Genomic DNA, 19,921 nt, shown 5'->3' with positions numbered 1-19,921 from the left:
GAGTTTTATTCCTAGTAAATTAACGGTAGCTGGACAGGACTTTAAAACTGAGCCAGTTTACACAGAATGCCGGTTTAGACAGATGCCGGGATGGACAAAGTCCACTGTACTTCTGTACTCACTTGAGTTCAGATCTGTGAAGCTGATAGCATAACCACTTCACTAATGAGGCTATAGGGTAACAATGGGCTATTACAGAACACATGCTAAGTGGAATGCTTATTAAATGATTCATCACTCTACAGCATATTGCTACTAGGTTGCAGAAGGCCAATATCATAACCTAAGATAAACAGCACTATACAATGACAATGAACAGCTGTTAAAGGGTGTATACTACCAAATCAAATCCCATAGACGACAATAGTAACATATGTGGCTAAAACTCCTACCTGCAACGTATCAACCGACATAAACGCCACAGATATAAATACTACCACCCCTTACACTTAAAGTGAATCAGAAAAAAATGGGGGTCAAGCTGCTCGTTTCTGAGATAACGGGTAGAATCTATGTCTACCCTAGTTTCGCACAAAATTCGAGTACTTTTTTTTACAGGTACCCCATACATGTTTCAAGCACAAGGCTACTTGACACATTGGTACTAGATGAAATAAAATTGCAATTTTTTTTTACCCAGATGAAACTATTATTTTTTACAACCAACACACTCACATTTATAACCAATCACAGGACTTGTGGTGTTCACTTCTCTATCAAAAGTTCGGTGCACCTCGCACTTTGACCCAGCCGGAAGTTATTTGGTTTAGTACTACCTAAAGCTGTCAAAGCTGTGATATAAGTTTATACACTCCCCATAAAAAATTAAACAACTTCAGTGGGTTTTTTTTTATAAATCATTTTTCCAACTGTATGTCGACTTATTTCAACAATATCAATAATATATCATTAGGGCTTTAGATCTCCCTACTATTTTTTGTTTTAGTCAGTGCACCACGACTGGTATATCAAAGGCCATGGTATGTGCTGTCCTGTCTGTGGGATGGTGCATATAATGCATTTAAAATTATTTTAATGTAACTGAAGCATAACATTTCAGTCGTTTTGAGGTGAAATACTTTGAGGTCAGCATGTATGTACTTAATTTTGGCACATTTATTTAGGATATTTTAGGTATAAGAGCAATCTAAAGCCATTATGAAACACACGTCTGTGCCAAAACACCCCAAAAATATCAGTACCATAAATTGAACAAGAACAGACATCCATCTCTTTGCAATAAAACAAATATGATGTCAATCATAAATTGCTCAACATTTTATGGGTGAAATATATATATCCAAGTAATGATCCTGGGAATGCATCAGCTGCCTGGGATATTTGGTAAACACCAGAAAGAACAGGAATGTTTGTTTAATATTATATACTATACACTGAATAAGTTTGGGACATTTTACTAAGTTAAACATATACGAGGGGTGATTGATAAGTTCATGGCCTAAGATAGGAGTAGTCAGTTTTAGAAAATCAAATACAGTAATTTTTCAACATAGTCTTATCAGGCTGCATTGTTTTTAGAAATTTTAAAGAATTTGACCTATCATATATTTTTGATGACATCTCTCATAATTGTTGGCATATTAAAATGAAATTATGCACACATATTCTGTGATGGACTGGCTACTCAATTACAATATTTTAAAGTAAACTATTTTATTTATGTTACCATGGCAACAAGTAAAAACATTCAAAATATATTTTTTTTGATAATACTTAATAACAAAAATAATTAGAAATTAAGTTCTTTTAATATAAGACTATATCTTTATTTATTAATTATATTTATGATTTGAATGTTTTTCCCCCCAGAAAACACCTTTATTTGATCAAAAATGGCATGAAATGATCAGTACCATCAGTTTTATTTCATCGCAATTTTCAGCATCAACTAGTTTTAAAAGTTACTGTTGCTACATTTTTTGTTAATTATTCTTCAAATTACACATACCATAAGAATATTAAATGTCCTTTAAATTAACTTAATGTTTATAATTTTAAAAATCTGTCACCATGGTAACCACTGCAAATTGGGTAACTGCCAAATTTAAGGTTTACTTTTACCAAAATCATTGAATAGTGTTATTATAATCCTCTGTCTGTTAAACAGACCCTTATACAACAAGAATGCATCTGATTAATATGAAGATCATGAGGTCAAAGGTCATGTACATAGTTAATAATGAAAACAATAGTTTCCCATTGATGATATACCTAACAATTTAAGAAATTTACTTCAAACTTCTACCGTATGAACTTCAAACTAGGCAAACTAACTAATGTACATATTACTTTGTAGGTCATAGATTATCTGGTCAACGGTCAAGGTCACGTACAAAAGAGGCAATTGTTGGGCATTTCTAACAAAAAAGACACAATTGTTGGGCATTTCTCACAACTTCTTACAAAATTGATAAACAAACTGACATAAAACTTCTACAATGCATCACCAATCTATATTTTGCTTTTGGGGTCTCCAGGTCAGATGTCAAGGTCACAATAAATAGAAAGAATCAACTGTCAATGTATTTCTTATGGAACCATTTAAGAAATTGACCTTAAACTGCTACCTTATGAACTTCAAACTAGGCAAACTAACTAATGCACATATTACTTTGTAGGTCATAGGTTATCAGTGAATAGATCTCTGTATAATAATAAATTTTAACATCCAATAACCTATGATTAATATATCAATGTGCTCTAGTGGTGTCTTTAAATAGAAAAAAAAAATGTTTTGTTGATGTTTGTGGCCAGTCAACAATACGTAATGCAAAATCTTGCACTTTTAATACCTGCTCTCACATATAACGTTTTGTTCCTGTGAGACCACCATCACAATAAAATACAGAATATCAGGTTTCTACGTTTTGATAGTGTTGATAATGTTGTTATTTGGTGAGGTTTAGATAACAGTATAACAGGCGAGTTTCAGCGAGCCTGTTCCACTGATATCAAAATGTAGTAACCGGATTCTTTTTTTTTTAATCATCCAACACCTTTCAAGTTATATTTTTGTAATATGTTTCGGTCAAAAGTGTTATAGAAACACTGGTAACCTTGAGAGTGTTACGTAAACAGGCACACCACCACCACCCCAATAATTCTGAATCAAAGATAACATTGTAGTAAATCTTAAGGCTCTAGCGCCCCCCCCCCCCCCCCCCCCCCCCTCAATAATTCTGAATCAAATATATTATTGTAGTAAATCTCAAGGCAGTGATGAATTTTACTTCTAGAATGCAGGGAATTGCATTTCAGGCCATCTAGTTTTCAAAAGTTTACGGGGAAGTAAACCCCCGAACCCCCTAAAACAATTCACCCTCGATCTGTTAGCCACCCACCCCCCACCAATGTCTACTTGATTCCGTCGTGGCTGGTAAAATTTGTCAAATGGTTCCATTATTCAATTGTAAATAATAAAGTAACATTGCTTGACGGTAAATGTACATTTTTTACCGGATCGACACGCAATCTAATAGCTTGAGTCACCTCCAGCTCTTCCCTTATTGATAATGATATGTAGGTCCCCTACATGATATGTAATTCCCCTACATATCAATATGGGGAGGGTGGGAGGCGAGTAGAACTATTAATCATGTGCAAACACGCACATGCTTTTCGCCACATGACTTGACATAGCCTAATGAGCATGAACATTACTTCAAAATTAGGAAGTTGCACATTTTAATTAGTGTTTTCACTTAATTTACAACTACTGTAATAACTACTTTTAACTTACAAAGACGTTATAAAAATATTTTAATAATAATAATATGAAGAAAAAAGTACGAAACATATGCACCCCATTTGGAAATTTTTTTATCGTCTGCTTAAACTCGCACAGAAAATATCGCATTGGATGTGTTGCGATGTGTTAACAAAAATGGTCGAATTAAAACAAAAAGTTGTATTCTTCTACCGTAAATGTATTATATCGGACAGACCTATTACTAAAAACTACGATACAACGGATCGTTGACTATCGAAACAGGATACACCTAATTTGCATATCCAAGTCAGACTTATTGTCACGTGATTCGCTATTTAACTGTCGGTCGGAAAACCCGAAAGCATGGAAACTAAAAAAAAAATTCGATGTCAGTTTTATTTTAATCTACATTGTAGTGTTCATCATTAAAATAATTTATCTTGGGTGTCAAATATTATTTGACTGCCTTTATAAAAACGAAACTACTTTTATCAGTTAGCGATATTAATGCGATGGATTCATTTGAAGAAGATGAAAATAAAACGAACAGAAACTTTTATCCCACGTTAGGGGATTATTTCCAAAAATCTTTATTCTTTTTTTTAAAATCTGTATTAAAATATAATAATGAAAATTTGCATCGGATAAGGCGCATGTGTAGGGTAGGGTTTCGGGCGTAGAAACATCTCCGTATTCAAGGAAATTTTGTCCCCCTCACCCATATACTGGATTAATGCAAATGTAGCGCCTTGCCGCTCCATAATTATATGTGTGACGTGCCATGTTCGGGTTTTGTGATTGGTTCCTAAAATTGAGGAAGTTCAAAGCAATCCCCTTAGCAGTCCTGTCGGCCTCCCCGAACTTCTGAGAATACATAATCTACCGGTAGTTGATGGGGTGATGGGGGTTGGGGAGAGAAACAGTATCAAGAGTAAATGCAGTTCACCATTATTATTATTAAATTTTGTTTTATTTAGGCAATTCATAATTCTGAATAGCTATATAGGCCTGTAAATCGCATGCAAGATTACACTGCATTACCGTACAATAGTTTAGTGAAGTTTTTATGAAGTACAACAATAATAATTTAATGAATTAATAATACATGTACATAAAAAAAAAAACCCAACAAAAACAATTAAAAAGAAAGAAAGAACAGCCCCCCCCCCCACCACCACCACCACTGATATTCATTGATAGACTGGCGCTACTGACATATTTTGTGATAAAACGAAATAGTACTTGTCGTGCTGTTTTATGATCATTTTTGTAATAAATATCAACTGCTTTATAACATCTGATATAACATCAATATATCATTCTTTTAAAATCGACTGGGAAAGGGAAACGAAAACAATGACATCACGTGATCAGCAGTCGAAAATGGCGCGAATGTCCTTTTGGGTACCAGACGTCGTCAGGTCGTAAAGTGTATAGACGCAAAGAAAATTTAATTATTTTGCAATAAACACCGATTCTCACCTGCCATTTGTCTATGAGTATTTTATGCACCTATTATTCAGTAGATAAAACAGTCAAACCACAGCGACGCTATGACAACGGTTCCATGTGGCATCATAATACTTGACTTAGAACGTGTATACGCATCTGCAGCACTCTATGGGTTAGGTCTCACTACACAGATCACTTCCGGGTGAGAGTTCATTCATCACTATAGTTCCTAATTGTGACACATTATGGTTCACATATTTACTTCTAGCAAATGGTGAACAATTAAAACAATATGTATGTTTAATGGTAAGCCTTCTGGCTGTATTTTACCCATGTTATTTTGTAATATTGTGCATCAACCTTTTGGGACATGGGTGTACAGCGCAAGAGACAGCCGGAGTGAATCAGTTAATGAACCACCTGTTCGGACCCGTACTACAACCAGATGTGGTAATATAGCAAAAAACTGAGACGGAAATGTTATCAATTTTGGAGTGAAAATAAATGCTTATATAATGTATGTTCGCAATGGTGTATGTTGTTAGTGCCAATGAGAACCCATCCTACTGGCAATCTTCATTTGAAGTTGGGCAATTTAACATGGGTTTCAATGGTCGATGACATCTGTGTAGTGAGACCATTAACACACTTAGTCCAGCGGTCATGGAGCAGACGGATCCCTTCTGTGTAGGAGCCATTTTGGGCCCTCAGAAAGTGGTCCACAGCATTCATAACATCATCATCTATGGCAAAATGATAACCACCTAGCTCCTTTTTAATTTTCAGGAAGAGGTAGTAGTCGGAGGGAGCCAAATCAGGAGAATAGGGTGGGTGTTCGACATGTTTGAATCCACATTTCTGGATAGCAGCCATGGCCACTGAGGACCCAATGTGCTGACACCTTGGACATTTGAAGTTTGTTGTGGATGACTGCATGGGTGCATTCCTGGGAGATACCCAACTCCGTGGCAATTAATGCTCCATTACTCGTCTGTCTGCCATGATGATGTCATGAATCTTGGCAATGGTCTCCTGTGTGGTGACGGTGACTGGCCTTCCCGGACGGGGGTCGTCTTCCAGACTCTCCCTGCCATGTTTGAATTCAGCAGCTCACATCTTCACCTTCACAGGGGCGGGACATAGCCCAGTGGTACAGCGCTCGCTCAATGCGTGGTCGGTGTGGAATCGATCCCCATCAGTGGGCCCATTGGGCTATTTCTCGTTCCAGCCAGTGCACCACGACTGGTATATCGAAGGCTGTGGTATGTGTCATCCTGTCTATGGGATGGTGCATATAAAAGATACCTTGCTGCTAATCGAAAAGAGTAGCCCATGAAGTGGTGACAGCGGGTTTCCTCTCTCAATATCTGTGTGGTCTGTAACCATATGTCTGACGCCATATAACTGTAAATCAAATGTGTTGAGTGTGTCGTTAAATAAAACATTCCTTCCTTCCTTCCCACATCTTCACCATGCTGTATGAAGGGGCATCCTCCCCTAGTGTGACCACCATGTATGGATCTCCTTGGGTGTTAAGCCCTTGAGACCGAGGTAGCGGATGACCACACGATAGCTGATGTTGTCCATATTATCAGAAACCACCGATGCTCAATGTTTAATTATATGTAACAGAAAAACAACTCAAGTTAGTAACTTCAAACATTCTGTGTAATCATTCAACAAGTTGAACTGCACTCGAATTCGGTGAAACATATGCAGCTCATGTATTTCTGCCTTAGTCCATGAACTTATCAACCACCCCTAGTATTACTCATCTTTTTTTTTTTTTCTTTTTTTTTTTTTTTAATCAATTAAAGGGACTGACCTTATTTTGGATTCTCAGTTTTTATGTAATACCCATAATATTCCATATCCCATTATCAAGCATTTAAATTTTTTAATTTAAAAATAAACTTAAAATTACAGGACATATCTGACTTACCGTAAACTTCTTTATTTTCGTGGGCTTAAATTTGGGGGTTTTGCCAAAATATACATTTCATTGTGTATTTAAATTTGTGGATCAAAAAGGTAGTATCATGAATTTGTATTATAAGTGTGCATGTACATGTATTATAATTCCATTGTATTCTTAAATTTGTTAATTGCCCTCGTCCATGAATTACACAAAAATTAGGTCACCACGAATAAAAATGATACCACAGTATTACATGCAGCAGCCAACCAACATACTGGGTTAAGTAAGCAAACTTTAATTCACCTTGCAATAAAGTCAACAGAATATCAAACGTTTACATTCTCTCATAAACCATTGTAAAAATATACACCTTCTTCAAGGTACCTACGCATTCATAGTCGAAGATATCATAAAACTCAATGAGTTGAGACACTCCAGGTCAGACCGTAACAATTACTTCAATAAATTCAAACAACACTAACAGCGAAGTGTGCCAACACTGTGAATATAAAGTGCTCTTATATCACACCTACATGTACATATTATATCAAAGATAAACAAACCGACAATTCAACACATTCTCCTTTCCTTTTAAAGGCATATTGTCACAGACCACTGACCTATTTAATGGTCTAACAAAGTATTACCTGAACAAAAATAATTTGATTTGTCCCTAAATGTACTTTATTCAACCATCTTCATAACCACCATACTCCATTTATTAATGAGATTTTGTAAAAATAAATTAATTATGGCAATGGTCCATAATTAAAAAAATAAAATTGCCGAGATGGATGACATGGATTTCACTCCATCATGGTTCAGTTACGGTGATGCAATAGCTAGATTTGGTTTCCAACAATTATTGTAATTTTTATTTATTATCCATTTTTAGACAAATAAAGTCCTTAAATCTGTGACAGTATGTCTTTAAGGGGAACTGGACTTAGGTGGGTGCAATGGAAACTTAAGAGCAAAATCAATGTTCTCTTTGCAAAGCAGTTGGAAGTGGTACTGAGGCTCATTTTTAATAATAAAAAACAAAACACTGTCATCAAAACAAATTTCTGCTTCAAAATGCCCCAGAATGCTGCAAACAAGATCACCTTCCCTCTCCGCCTGCACCCTCAGTAAATCAGAATTACTTCAAAACCAGATGTTTTCCAAAATCCTTTTTTAAATATCTGTACAGAACAGAACTCCTCTAAACTGAATACCCCTTAAAATTGGACTTTTTACTTGGTATATCGGTGTCCAATTTAGAGAGGTTTCACTGTACATTTAATTTTTCCATAAAAAACAAAGTACTGAAGCATTCTCTGCTTCTGACATTTTAAAGGCATATTGTTAGACCACTGACCTATTTAATGGTCTAACAAAGTATTACATGTATCTGAACAAAAATAATTTGATTTGTCCCTAAATGTACTTTATTCAACCATCTTCATAACCACCATACTCCATTTATTAATGATGTTTTGTAAAATTAATTGAATTATGGCAATGGTCCATAATTCAAAAACTAAATTGCTAAGAGGGTTGACTTGGATTTCACTCCATCATAGTTCAATTAATATAATTTTTATTTATTATCCATTTTTTTTAGAGAAATAAGGTCCTTAAATCTGTGACAGTATGCCTTTAACCTGGAAGCAAATGGTAGAAAATGAGAAGCAGTTCTAGGCCAGTTGTAATGATGGGCTATAATATAAACTTTACTATCATTTTATGGAAAATTAAACTATTTTTTCTTTTTTATGATAAATAGTTGGCACCAATTTCTTAATTTGAATAGTTGTACATGTACTGTGCTTTATGATGGAAGGAAGGAAATGTTTTATTTAATGATGCACTCAACACATTTTATGTATGGTTATATGGCATCAGACATATGGTGAAGGACCACCCAGATATTGAGAGAGGAAACCCACTGTCACCACTTCAATGGCTAATCTTTTCGATTAGCAGCAAGGGATCTTTTATATGCACCCTCCCACAGACAGGGTAGTACATACCACGACCTTTGATATACCAGTTGTGGCGCACTGGCTGGAACTAGAAATAGCCCAATGGGCCCACTGGACAGGGATAGATCCCAGACCGACCGTGCATCGAGCGAGTGCTTTACCACTGGGCTATGTCCCGTCCCGGTAGAAAATGAGAAGCAGTTCTAAACCAGTTGTAATGATGGGCAATAAACTTTACTATAATTTTATGGAAAATTAAACTATATTTTTTCTTTCTTTTATGATAAATAGTTGACACTATTTCTTAATTTGAATAGTTGTATATGTACTATGCTTTATGATGGAACTGGAAACCAGAAGCTGCTGGAGAGATTGATTATCAGAAAGTCAATTAAAGCTAAAGTTTGTTTTGTTTAACGACACCACTAGAGTATGTTGATCTTTTTAATCATTGGCTATTGGGTGTCAAACATTTGGTAATTTTGACATAAAGTCTTAGAGAGGCAACTGCTACATTTTTTCATTAGTAACATTGGATCTTTTATATGCACCATCACAGACATGAGAGCACATACCACAGCCTTTGATATACCAGTCATGGTGCACTGGCTAGGACACTGATTTTCAAAAAGCATATAAGTGGTGTAGGAAGGTGCCCAAAAGTAGGGAGGCACACTTTTATATTTACACACTTTTACACTATTATAAAGCAAATATAAAGCAAAATATCTGAAAAGTGGGGGGCACATGCCCCCACCCCCATCCCCCGCTTCCTAAATAGTGTATTTTGAGTGGCAACTGTCTCTTGCTCTCTAGTCAGTTTTAAGTCCTATGTGACTGTCTTTAGTAGGTCACCAGCTACGTAAGCCTGCCTTTAAGCCATAATAAAACTTTAAAAATAAAAAATATATTTACGGCAGATTACGACGACAGATCTGTTTGATTACGGCATTAGTATAATATTATAATATTTTATGATAAAAGAAAAGGTAAAAAATGTCTGCTTAATCAATGACACCTCAGTATTGTGGAATCAACAACTACAAGACCCAGTTTAACAACTGCTAAGTGATTTTGCAAATATGGGAAGAAACCCACATTAATGCATTGTCAATGGTCTCAATGGTACTGTACTTATATGCCACAAGTATACAGATAATTTCACTATTTCTCTCCTTTTTTCCCTCCTTTTTTTTTTAACACCACAAACATATAATAGAGAGACACAGACATTCTATGTTGTTGTTGGGACATCATAAATATAATATCCATTATAAAAAGATTAATGTTGGCACGGCAATATTTCCTTTCTGAATGAGACAATTCAGTCCAGTTTGAAGGCTCAATATATCAGATGAACTCAGATGATTTAAGTCCAGGGCACAGTTTTTGAACGACACCACTAAAACATGTTGATTTATTAATCATTGCTACAAACATTTTTTTAACATTCATAGAGAGGGCTACATGTTTTATATGCACTACCCCACAGACAGGATAGCACATACCACAGCCTTTGATATATCAGTCGTGGTGCACTGGCTGGAACAAAAAAGAGCAAAATGGGTCCTCCGATGGAGATCGATCCTAGACCGATCCTGCATCAGGCGAGTGCTTTACCACTGGGCTTACGTCCTGTCCCCTTCCAGGGCACAGATAACTTACACTGCCTGCTTGATAATCATCCCCATGTGGGGTGTCATAGACACGGGTTACACACCCCTAATCATACCTGTGGAGTGGGTGACTCAGTGTACATGTATGTGACTATGCACTGTAAATTTGTAAGCCCACAGGTGACCATCATATGGAATATTGGAATTTAACATGTGCCTAATGTTCAAAAACATCTTGGGGGGTATAGACTCCAACTTGTGCTAGAAAATATGTCTCAAATGATCAAATGAGAATATGCACTTCTTACTTTGGGTTGGAAGCAGCTCCTTTAATAAGTTAATCTTTACCATGCCTGTTCAACTTAAATCATTTTCAAATATGATCCTGCCATGCTTGACAAAATTTTGTTATTCGTCTTCAAATCTAGGTCATAATAATAAAATGTATAAAACATAAGTGTGAGGTATGTAATCATTTGATTCATTAAATTTTAAGGAAAATTTTATTGTATGTCATTATCCTGTTCAAATCATTGCACCAACCTGGTTTTAGAGAAGTTGGAGAACAATGCTAGAATGTAAAAATGTCCCCACTGCCTCTAGTGAGACAGGAGTCCCACATCTTTCAGCCTTAAAAAGTTAAAAGTTTGATTTGTTTAATGACACCAATAGAAAGAAAGAAATGTTTTATTTAACGACGCATTCAACACATTTTATTTACGGTTATATGGCGTCAGACATATGGTTAAGGACCACACAAATTTTGAGAGGAAACCCGCTGTCACCACTACATGGGCTACTCTTTTCGATTAGCAGCAAGGGATCTTTTATTTGCACTTCCCACAGGCAGGATAGCACAAACCATGGCCTTTGTTGAACCAGTTATGGATCACTGGTCGGTGCAAGTGGTTTACACCTACCCATTGAGCCTTGCGGAGCACTCACTCAGGGTTTGGAGTCGGTATCTGGATTAAAAATCCCATGCCTCGACTGGGATCCGAACCCAGTACCTACCAGCCTGTAGACCGATGGCCTAACCACTACGCCACCGAGGCCGGTACCGACACCAATAGAGCACATTGAGTTATTAATCATCAGCTGAACAAATGTCTGACATATAGTCTCAGAGAGGAAACCTGCTACATGTTTCCATTAGTAGCAAGAGATATTTTATATACAGCATCCCACAGACAGGATAGCACATACTATGGCCTTTGATATACCAGTCGTGGTGCACTGGCCGGAACGAGAAATAGCCCAACAGGCTGACCGACAGGGATCAATCCGAAACTGACAACGCATCAAGCGAACACTTTACCAGTGGGCTACGCCCCATCCCCCGCCCCCCCCCACCACAGAAAGGAAACCTGCTGCCACACCATGGGCTACTCTTTTTAATTAGCAGTAAGGGATCTTTTATATGCACCATCCTACAAACAGGATATTACATACATGCACTACAGCTTTTCTTTGTTACACCAGATGTGTAGCACTGGCTGGAACAAGAAACAGCCCAATGGACCCATCAGTTGGGATCGATTCTAAACCAACTGCACATTTAGCAAGCACTTTATCACTGGGCTATGTCCCAATGCAGCAGGCTTGAAACCATCACAATGATTTCTCCCTGACTAAATATTAATTTCATAGCCGACAATATGTGCTCTGATAGCATGCTTGAATCTTTATTAAAAAAAAGTTTTTAAACGTTTGTTTTGTTTAACAATACCACTAGAGTACAGTGTTTAATTAATCATTGACTACTGGATGTAAAACATTTGGTAATTCTGACATGTAGTCATCAAAGGAAACCCGCTACATTTTTTCTGATGCAGCAAGGGATCTTTTATATCTGACAGGATAGCACATACCATGGCCTTTGATATACCAGTCTTGGTGGACTGGCTGGAATGAGAAATAGCCCAATCGGCCCATCGATGGGGATTGATCCCAAACCGACTGTGCATCAAACGAGTGCTTTGCCACTGGGCTACATCACAACCTGTTATTAAATACATACATGTATGCACAAATCAGCTGGAAACTGTATAAGATCATCATATTGACCTCTCTCTGACTAATCATTAACCTGATTAACATAGGCTCATAACAGCATGCTTGAATGTTAACTAAATATAAATACACAAATAAACTGAAAGCTGCTTAATTAAAATACCATCATAATTAAATATAAGAAAGAAAAGAAAAGAAAAACTGAAAGTTGTTAACACGGTAACAGTTGGTATGTATTACAATAGATTGTGTATGTGCAGGATGGTGATTCACTCAGTAGTAATGTGAAAGTATTGAACAGCCTTCCATCAGCTACTGAAAATATCAAACATATGGTATCTATAATAAAGATATATATTATCGTATGTATGTCATGCCTGGATAGTAAGTGTACATTTGAATTAGTGTAAACAGGAAATGGTGCATGCATTTAACCAGAGGCATAACCAATGAAACAAAATTAGGCAATATACAGAACTCCACTGAAAATGCACCATACAATTTTCAATTGTTATTGCTAATATTGCATGTTTGAGGTTGCTATAAAACACACTAATCTTTGTATACAATGCTGAGGTTCTTTATTGCCTACCAGAATACACTTGTTTTATTTCACAACTATACATAGCAATTTATTTCTTATTTCTAAAATAAAAATCGTCTTCAAAATAAACAAATAAGCAACTTTGCTCATAAGTAATTCCATCCTAAAAAGTTATATTTTTATTCATTTAACGATGCACTCAACACATTTTATTTACGGTTATTTATCTCGACATCCTACGTTGTACATGATTGCAGAATAAATCTAGTAATGCATTTCTTCCTAAATCTTCTGGGTAAGCTAAGTTGTAGATCCCTCTACTATGAAAATATATCACATGAAGTAGTCATTAAATGAAAAAAGAAAACAAACTTGCAGGAGAATGGACTCCAATGGTTACATTAATACTTTTCAGATACATTTCATTATATTTCTGAAGAAGAAGAGATTAAATTTATAGTAAATTTATAGAGCCCACATCCATGTAGACAGGTTTGACTGTATTTTTAATCATGTTATATAAGCAAACTGTCAAAAGTTGATTTATAGTAAATGTATAGAGTCCACATCCATGTAGACAGGTTTGACTGTATTTTTAATCATGTTATATAAGCAAACTGTCAAAAGTTGATTTATAGTAAATGTATAGAGTCCACATCCATGTAGACAGGTTTGACTGTATTTTTAATCATGTTATATAAGCAAACTGTCAAAAGTTGATTTATAGTAAATTTATAGAGCCCACATCCATGTAGACAGGTTTGACTGTATTTTTAATCATATTATATAAGCACTGCCAAAAGTTGATTTATAGTAACTTTATAGAGCCCACATCCATGTAGACAGGTTTCACTGTATTTTTAATCATGTTATATAAGCAAACTGTCAAAAGTTGATTTATAGTAAACTAGAGAGCCCACATCTATTAATTAGCAGTACAGTCGGTAAAACAAGAAAAATTAAAACAAAACTTTTTAAAAGAGGCAACCTGTATTCAACAGCCACCGGTGTTTAGCAGTTGCTTTTGACTACACCCTTGTGTAGTCATTTAAGACAGGTTTGACTGTATTTTTAATCACCTTATATAAGCAAACATATCACAAGTTGATTTATAGTATTCTACAGAGCTCACATCCATTAATTAGCAGTACAGATGGTTAAAAAAACCCAGAGAAAAAACAAAAATTTAAACACTAAAAGTGGCAACTTGTATTCAGCAGCTACCTATCTAAAGCAGTCACTTTCAACTATTTCTGACCACTTAAAAACAGGTTTTACTGTATTTTTAATTACCGTATATAAGTAAACATCTCAAAAGTTAATTTATAGTAAACTAGAGAGCCCACATCCATTAATTAGCAGTACAGATGGTGAAAAAATAAAAACAAAATTAATTTAAAAACTATAAAAGTGGCAACCTGTATTTAGCAGCCACCTGTGTTAAGCAGTCTCTTTAACTACATGCTTGTTTTACTGTATATAGAGCTCACATACATTAATTAGAAGTACAGATGGTAAAAAAAAGAAAAGAAAGAAAAACAACAATATTTTAGTGACAACCTATATATTAGCAGCCATCTGTGTTAACCTGTATTTAGCGGCCACCTGTCTGAGGCAGTCATTTTCAACTATTCCTTTGTGTAGCTACAGGTTTTAACTATTTTTAATCACCATTTACAAAAGCAACTTACTGTTTCACGTCCTCAATTCTATCACAAGTTCAGCCCCTCAAAATACAATATGCAGTACATACTACATACACTTGGTACTTCAGGAGGAATGTAAAAGAGCATTGTACACAGTATCGAGGAACAAACTGAATAGATAAACTTCAATATATGCCATCCTCCCAGGCCAAGAAAAGAGATGGAGAGACAGCAAAGGTAGGGAGATCAAACCAATATTGATCACTTCTGGAGACACTGTTTAGATTCTTTCGTAGAATATGTGCGACATTTGCTTCCACCAAGCTGTGTATTTTCACAGCTTAGAGCCCGAATTGGCAACATATTTATGAAACACAAGTCAATTCTTTGAATGCTGGGCAGTGTTCAGCTTGCGATCACCGTTCGGTGTTGAACTTGATGAATGCTTGAAGAAACTGTGAGGTAATCTGTGCAAATGTGCTTAGGGCATAGTTTAAATCTTCATAAAGGCCAACTCAAATAAGTTCGGAGAAGACAAATGCGTCCCCTACCTCACAGCACACGAATAAACTATCTGATAATAGATGAAAAAACATTTGTCTTCTCTTTGTAGATTAATTAATACTAGAAGTGTACGATATTTCTGTAAATTTGAGAAAAAATTATTAAATGAGGGATATAATATATGTATATATCTTACAAGTTGTTTAAAAATGTATCTAACGAGCAAAAGCGAATTGGATAAGTTTTTAAGCAATGAGTTGTAAAATAAACAGTCTCTAACGGACACGAATATAGTATTCTATTTCTTACATATCTTCAGAAAACAGTTTTAAAATAAATTTCAATGCCTTTTTCAACTAAAACCTATGTTCATCACAGATAAGTCAATTTCAGATTAACTTGTACATCACATCTAGTGATCGATTTCTACCATGCTTTTCCAATGGGTGGTATGGATATTAGTGACATGGTCATCACCTAGGTACAGCCAGTCGTATGTCTGTAATATGTGTTAACAAGTATGTGTTATCAAAAATAATGAATAATATTCTCACCATGTGTAAAAAAAATATATTTAGATTTTCTTTGATCCTAGACCGACCACACATCAGGTGAGTGTTTTACCACTGGGCTATGTCCCACCCCTGTGCTGTACATGTAAATCATTCCAATGTAAAAACATAAAAAATGTAAATCCTGAAACTAAAAATTTCACCTAAACATCAATGATTCTTTACTTAAAACATTTCAAAACATCAATGAAATGATTTAATTAGATTGAAATAACTTAAAACATTTCACCTAAACATCAATGAAATGTTGAGCTTTAATTAGATTGAAATAACTTAAAATGTGTTTCTGAATATGTACAACTCTTTATCAGCTATTATTAACATTACTGCACTAAACAGAGGCGGATCTAGGGGAGGGGGCCCCAGGAGCCCGCCCCTCCCACAAATTTTGCAACAGTTATAATTTTATTATATGTTAATTTTCATTTTTTTTACGATCCCCTCCAAACCTCCCCCAAAGTTCCATTGGCATTCTGCCTCATGTCATTGCCGCCCCCCACCCCCCACCCCCCAACTGGATTTTCTGGATCCACCACTGCTAAAAAAAACTTTGTGTGCTAAGAATAGACAAAAAGCCTGTTGTGGCCAAATTAATGAAACCTAAAGCCCTGTCAATTACACTCAGTCGTTTTCATTTGGTACATATCTGCACACACTAAGTTATGACAATAAAGAATATGATAACCATAATACCTTCTTTGTTAGGGATCATTCACTTCAAAGACTACAACACCTCTTTAGTTTACAAAGTTCTCCCACAATTCTACTGAGACCAATCGTTTGGCATGCCACCAAAATTATCAGTTCAGTGACACACTTCTTACATTCAGTATAAAAATAGATTGTAGCAACATATTGATATAAGACATAAAATGCAAATCTACATAATATAAAGCAAGCTGTTATATATTTTATTGATATATAAAGGTAATAAACTTAAAGAATAAATCTGAAACCTAACCTTCAAGTACAGAGAAACTGTCTATAAATCACCACAGCATAAAATATACACTTGTCCATTAATTCTTTATATACATGTAGTTATGACTTTTTACATAGTCTGTGATTTTTTCTTTACCAACTATCTATCTATCTATTTGAACAAAATTATAACAGACATTTGAAAAGAAGAATGCCATGTCGAAAACAATCTATTAAGATAATACGCAAGACCATTTTAAAAGTTTGTGATTGTTCTGATCGCTTCTTTTCTTTTCATCAGCACTGCTGACAATTTTCTTTGTACTTACACAATGCCATACTTCATAAAGATCTTTTTGTGCTCAGGTCTAGTCGATTACCATATAAACATAATGCTAAATATTGTGTACAAAGATGAATTGTATAAATACAACGAAAATGGACACTGCCATCTTTGTCACTTAAAATACAGGTAGCTATATACACAGCGGTCATGTATATATAGCCTCGGCTAATTAGGGATGGCTATCTACATGGCTGTCATATTTTTTATGGAAATCCCAGTGTAAGGCCACAATTAAGATCACATCTAAACTTTCCCATACTAAGTATGAGTTACATCTAGTATACAATAAAATACAGCCAGATTAACTGTTGCCTCTTGTAAAATCAGCCATTTTGGTTTATTACCCATATGGGCTGAGAGAAGTGGGAAAAGAAAAGTGATCTTTCCCTAGGGAAAGAAAACAAAATTCTTCCCCTACATATGTTGTGACGTCATAAACAGTGCTTCACTGTAGGCGGTTAATTGTGTGTAAGAATAGTTTCCATTATGGAAGTCATGCCAACAACTAACTTATATCATCAGTGATAAGTACGTCACAGCTATGATGCAACTCTGCCTCTTGTTCTCAACTTAAGTATCGTTCGAAAATCTTCCATAAAATGATGAATATTGAAAATGGGTAATAAACAGAATACCCAACTCGCTACTCAGCAATACCGTTTATCTTGCACTCGTGAATTGATGTCCTGCCCGAGCCTTATCTTGTACTCGTGAATTGATGTCCTTCATTCGTCAAAGGCTCAGGAAGGACAACATCAATTCACTCGTGTGAGATAACCAGTATTGCCTTGTAGCTTGTTGAGTATTCTCTAATTCCTCTTTTTATAGCAGATTTTAAATGTTATAGTACAAATCCGAAAACTTTACAAAATTAATATTTTATCTGTTGTACTGCAATGTGAACATAGATCTTTTTGACCAAATTAACAGCTGATGATTTGGGGTTGTTGTTTTGGGGGTTTATTTTGCTAGGGTGACATTTTTTGTTGCCATTATTTAACAAGATAAGGAATATAGAATGTATTACAACTAGAATTTGAGAATGTATGTTACAACACAAACATGGTAATTGGGAGTGGATCCTGTGGTATAATTTAATATTGTGCATGTGTGAAGCAGAGTTCTTGCTACGCTATCGAGATACACATTTGGGTTTTTTTTTTCTCCACCTTTCAGTAGACTTTATGGCTAATATACACCAAATGTTGTGCAGGGCTTGAAATATATAGCGGCCTGCAAAACTGAAATGCAGTCGATTCTTTACAACTAGTACCGGTATATGAAATAGAAATTTACCTGCCAAAACCAATGGAAAATTGCACATTATTTTTCAAGATATAAATAATAAAGATGTACAAACAATTATCTCATCTGTTATTCAGCTTGTGATTCTGTTCTATTTTAATTCCATAATGATCTAAAATACTTCTCAAAGTTCCTAATTTTTCAGACACTATCCCAATTCTCCTCGTCAAACAAAATGTATTGGTATATAAAAAAAACTTGTAATTTAATTAGAGTAATCATATCACAATATAGTGGGGTTTTTCCCCATTATCCAGCTACAGATTAAACAATGTGCTGGGGTGTTCTAAAACATTCCTTTCTTTTCTCTAGACCATGTGCCATAAATATCCTGTTAAGATAACAAATAGCCAATGATTAAACAATGTACTGGGGTGTTCTTCAACATTCCTTTCTTCTTTTATTGTACAGAATTAATGGCAGGTCAAAGAATGTGACAATACTTTGTCGCCAACTCCCCTCCAACCCCCCCCCCCCCCCCCAAATCATGGGCAATTCCATGGCCAATGATTAAACAATGTATTGGGGTGTTGTCAAACATTCCTTTCTTCTTTTATTGTACAGAATTAATGGCAGGTCAAAGAATGTGACAATACTTTGTCGCCAACTCCCCTCCAACCCCCCCCCCCCCCCCCCACAAATCATGGGCAATTCCATGGCCAATGATTAAACAATGTATTGGGGTGTTGTCAAACATTCCTTTTTTCTTTTATGCTACTGAATTAATGGCTGATGACAGAAGTTGACCTCAGTTTGCTGTCAACCTCTACTGCACACTCAATCCACACAAATTTTTTTTTAAATAAAAATAAACCATGGACAATACCATAGTAACCTAATTACAACTTAAAGAATTCTGTGCCATACTCTGTATATTAATAATTCTTTCACCAATATACACAGAACCTTTAGCGGTGTAACTCTTACTTACCACCGTTTTCTTCAGCCGACGCGTTGCTATCCATTTCGTCTACAACAGATCCCTCGTCAGTCTGTGACATCACAATGACTTTAAGACTGGCTTTATTTTCATCCTTTGACTCCATTTCTCCATTGGATTTTCTCAGCTTGGGAAACCTGCAGAAATAAAGTGTCACACTTCCGTTTTGCCATTTCAAATTCTTGTACACGCCCATCTCGCCACACTGAATTCCTGATAGCCTGATCATGGGTGAAAAACAAAATGGCTTCACAAGGTGATAGTTTGTAAGGAGAGGCTTCGAATGTTTCTTATCACCACACCAAGAACTTATATCATTCCATTTGTAAAAGTTCAACAAACTGCTCATGAATGTAAACACAAATCAAAAGGTCAACAAAAAAATTGAAATGTTTCCACACATAGAAAAAAAATGTGTATATGTTATGTGAAGAGTAACCTAAATGT

The 19,921-nt window shown here is 35.6% G+C and overlaps 1 protein-coding gene across 1 annotated transcript in view; it reads right to left on the bottom strand.

The window, feature by feature from the left end:
* LOC121369797 overlaps positions 1-19,921 on the bottom strand; it is a 46,054-nt gene that overhangs the window by 22,242 nt on the left and 3,891 nt on the right. Inside the window, exon 2 of the mRNA XM_041494870.1 lies at positions 19,466-19,611. Within this exon, the coding sequence (XP_041350804.1) occupies positions 19,466-19,580 (115 nt within the window). The 5' untranslated portion in view covers positions 19,581-19,611. The remainder of the gene's footprint in view (positions 1-19,465; positions 19,612-19,921) is intronic.

Source organism: Gigantopelta aegis, chromosome 4, assembly GCF_016097555.1.
Source record: "Gigantopelta aegis isolate Gae_Host chromosome 4, Gae_host_genome, whole genome shotgun sequence".
Lineage (NCBI taxonomy): Eukaryota > Metazoa > Mollusca > Gastropoda > Neomphalida > Peltospiridae > Gigantopelta > Gigantopelta aegis.
Note: the sequence above shows the minus strand (reverse complement) of the source record. Positions and strands in the feature narration are given on the sequence as shown.